Genomic DNA, 3632 nt, shown 5'->3' with positions numbered 1-3632 from the left:
GCACCCTTGAAGTCAAGAAATACCAGGATTGTGGGTCGTCTGTACATGTTGCGTTGCTCTAACACCTGACGGAGTGTGAAGATGTGGTCAACGCAGCCTCTACCCGGTCGAAATCCCGCTTGATTCTCACGAGTCAAGACTTCGCGTGCCGCCATGAGACGACGAAGAATCAATGACACCAGAAGTCTTGTCACAACAGGTGTCAAGCTAACGCCTCTGTGGTTGCTACATTCACTGCGAGTACCCTTTTTGAAAATGGATACCACTATCGATTCACTCCAGCTGTCTGGGACGGTCTCCTTCTCCCAGATAAACCCAAATAGGCTAGACAGGCACTGGCTGAGGAATCCACCGCCATCCTTGAAAAGGGCAGGTGGAAGGTCGTCAAGACCAGCAGCACGATGACGCGTGAAGAAAGAAATGCATTCGGATACTTCTGAGACTGAAGGCGGCTCCATTGGGTTGTAAGCCCTAACCCCGTTCTTAACGTGGCTACTTCGATAACAAGGATACTTCTGAGACTGAAGGCGGCTCCATTGGGTTGTAAGCCCTAACCCCGTTCTTAACGTGGCTACTAGTTTCGATAACAATGTGAGACGAAAGATACAGAAAATCACACAGAATTTCGATCAGGTAGGGCCGACAATGACCACATCTTTAGTTCACGCCAGGCATATCATCACTGTCACATATACCGCCGAACAACCATGGTGGCTTTCCTTGACTCCAAAAAAGTCTCTCTTGGAAGTCACTCTTGTAAGCTCGGCTGCGGTGTCTCATAGAACGAAGAAGCCCATGAGAGCAAAACTATTGAGACCACCAGCACAGGAACGCGGAACTCGCGGTCAAAATCAAGTGATATCAATCCCATTTATTTGTTAGATGGCGCTCCGGTTCGAAGGCTCGTTCCAGTGAAGTTTACCGCGAGAAGATTATACACCTGCAACTGTCCGGGAGAGGGTTTACACTAGCGTACGCACCCACAGTAATATTCGCTGAAGATGGTAGAAAAGTAATGTACTGCCGTAGGAATTGCAGTCTAGAGGCTTGATGGAATCTCGGGCCCTCGCATCGTGCTGAAGAAAACTGTAAACCGCTATCTCCGACCAAATAGTGATAAAACATACTAAGACACTCTGCAACAGAATGTTTCAGCGCTTTGTTTATGTATGTTCCTCGAATGGTTGTTCTGGCTGTGTCCCGGATGCATTCTCAACCGCGGCTCGTCACTCTGACGTCCTGAAGCAGTGTTTGACTTGAGGGTAGGTTAGCAAAAGCTTGTCGGAAGGAAAATATATGGGAAAACGTAACACCAGGGAGGTCTATGTAATCTTCTGGTGGGTTGATTTGCAGCGGACAAACTGGAAACTACGAAGTTCTCTCAACTCCGGGACGAGACGACATTGGATCGGACAGACGGCAGTTACGTGCCATTCTAGGTGGCTGTTGTCGAGACACCAGTAATCAAGGGCGGCTACATACAAATCAGAACATCTCCAATGGCGCCCAAACTCAAAGTCTGTGAATCTGACCCTGATCCTGAACATGACTTGGGGACGTACGCAGCCATGCAAGTATGAGCAGGGCGCTGCTCACGTAGTTCCGGACACAACGGCAATCCTTATTAAAAAAACTAACCTGGTCGCCATGTGCATGACGTCCAATAATGATTGGTTTTGTCCAACCGGGAACAAGACGAGGTATATTCTTGCATATGATCGGTTCGCGAAAGACGGTACCGCCAAGAATATTCCTGATTGTGCCGTTCGGAGACAACCACATCTTCTTCAATTTGAACTCTTGATAACGTAAGTCAGAAAAGTAAGAAACTTACCTTCCACTCGTTGTTCGTCAGGAGTGATTGTTGCACATTTGATTCCTACACCGCATTTCTTAATGGCATTCGCAGCCTCCACTGTGACCATATCATCAGTGTGGTCACGATTGGGCAAACCCAGGTCAAAGTATTCGCACTGTACATCAACGAAAGGAAATATTAACTGGCGGATATCAACCGACTGAAATCACTTACTGTGTTCTTTATTTTTTCCCAGATGATTCGCGTCATCTCATCACCGTCAATATCCACCACTGGATTCGCTACTTTAATGCGTTTCGTCTCCATACTCGAGTATAATCGACAGGCGAATTTTCCTACCAGGATTGAACGTTCTGCAACGGCTATTCGATGAGAAAGACCCGCAGAAAGTCGACACAACGGCAGGGCGAACGACATTTTATACGCACACGCGCGAAACGTCCTTGAAGTTAGCACGATTAGTAACATTTATAGTGTACGGTGTCCGCCACTTCGATTGAGTTACATGCAATTAATGGTGATGTACAACCTTGTTGACTGGGATGCAGCTCATGAGCTTTCTTTCTATTTTTCACCCACGGAACTTGTCGTGAACACCTGCTTTCGGAGAATCACTGTCCCCTGGTGCCTCCATAGCATGCGTATTACAGATTGGACAGGACGGGGACGCACCCGGCAGAGGCAGAGAACTCACACTAAAACCAACTCTGGTTAGCCGTGTGGTTCCATATTTTTTACGGATATCTCAGAATGACACATAAGCCCTCCTTTAAACCACAGTTCAAATCAGTACGTTTGAAATCGGTTTCGTTTTTCCCTCGTGCAAATTTGTGAAAGAATTTTTTATTGTTCAATCTATTCACAGAGCACACACCAGTAATTATTGAACTATATCACTCTAAAAAGACGTTTGAGAGATAACCCTTGATATTTTGCGCACAGTTCCTATTTTGCATCCAATCCTAAACACGACATCAATTTATACCGGTTGCCCTCTGCGGCCATTGATGGACCACAAAAGATGGGGGCGAAATGGCTGCCTGCCGAAAGTCAAACGCGGTATGCAATGCCACACTTGCAAGGCCTGGTGGCACTTCAAATGCACGGATTTACAGGTCGACCAGATAAGCCGACTAGCTAAATCTCCTGACCCGTTTGTCTGCGCCAGCTCCCTCCACGATAAGGGCGCAATGCATACCGCAGCCAGGAGGAGAGCCCCCAAAAACGGTACTCAGTCCCCAATGCAGAAACAGAAAGACCCATGTGAGTGTTCCGCCTTGATCGGGATACTCGACGCGAAATTGGAGCGTCTTTCTAAGGCACTGGAGTATTCAGACGCAAAGAACGCAGCGACATGGATGAAAGTTGATTAGGAACTTTCTTTGCTGAACGAATACTTCGCGCTATCCATATCGGGTTCTTCTGGCTGCGAAGAAAGCCATACAGCTCTCTGACGCGGCTATAAAGACCGCCACAGCGTCTCTTGTGGACAGGCGCTTGAGGGAAAACAGATTGATAATAGGGGTTATTCCCTGGTAAATCACGCCAGGCGAAGCTGGCACAACCGATCCCTAGCAGTGCCCACACCAAGCCTGATCAATTGCTCCACGCAGAATCGTGACGCCACAAGGGAAGCAAGCGAACTCTTGGGCTTCTAGCCACTCTTTCCATCCCATCTGACCTACAGAAGATCTTGATGCGGGCTGGCATCATTCAGAAATGCTAACCCAATGATCGGGTGTCTATCTGATGATCGCCCTCCAGACGCGCGAAAGCTTGTTCACAGCAGGTCAGGGGTGGAGGCTCGAAGCAG

At 48.0% G+C, this 3632-nt stretch overlaps 1 protein-coding gene across 1 annotated transcript in view; it reads right to left on the bottom strand.

Annotated features, from left to right (window-relative positions):
• T265_05892 (hypothetical protein) overlaps positions 1–2236 on the bottom strand; it is a gene marked incomplete at both ends in the record, with an annotated part of 27758 nt that extends 25522 nt beyond the window's left edge. The window contains 3 exons of the mRNA XM_009171021.1: positions 1639–1799; positions 1835–1973; positions 2033–2236. Coding sequence (XP_009169285.1) covers positions 1639–1799; positions 1835–1973; positions 2033–2236 — 504 coding nt within the window. The remainder of the gene's footprint in view (positions 1–1638; positions 1800–1834; positions 1974–2032) is intronic.
• Between the last annotated feature and the right edge of the window lie 1396 nt (positions 2237–3632).

The sequence above is a fragment of the Opisthorchis viverrini genome, assembly GCF_000715545.1.
Source record: "Opisthorchis viverrini unplaced genomic scaffold opera_v5_116, whole genome shotgun sequence".
Classification (NCBI taxonomy): domain Eukaryota; kingdom Metazoa; phylum Platyhelminthes; class Trematoda; order Opisthorchiida; family Opisthorchiidae; genus Opisthorchis; species Opisthorchis viverrini.
This window is presented reverse-complemented; position numbering and strand designations above follow the sequence as displayed.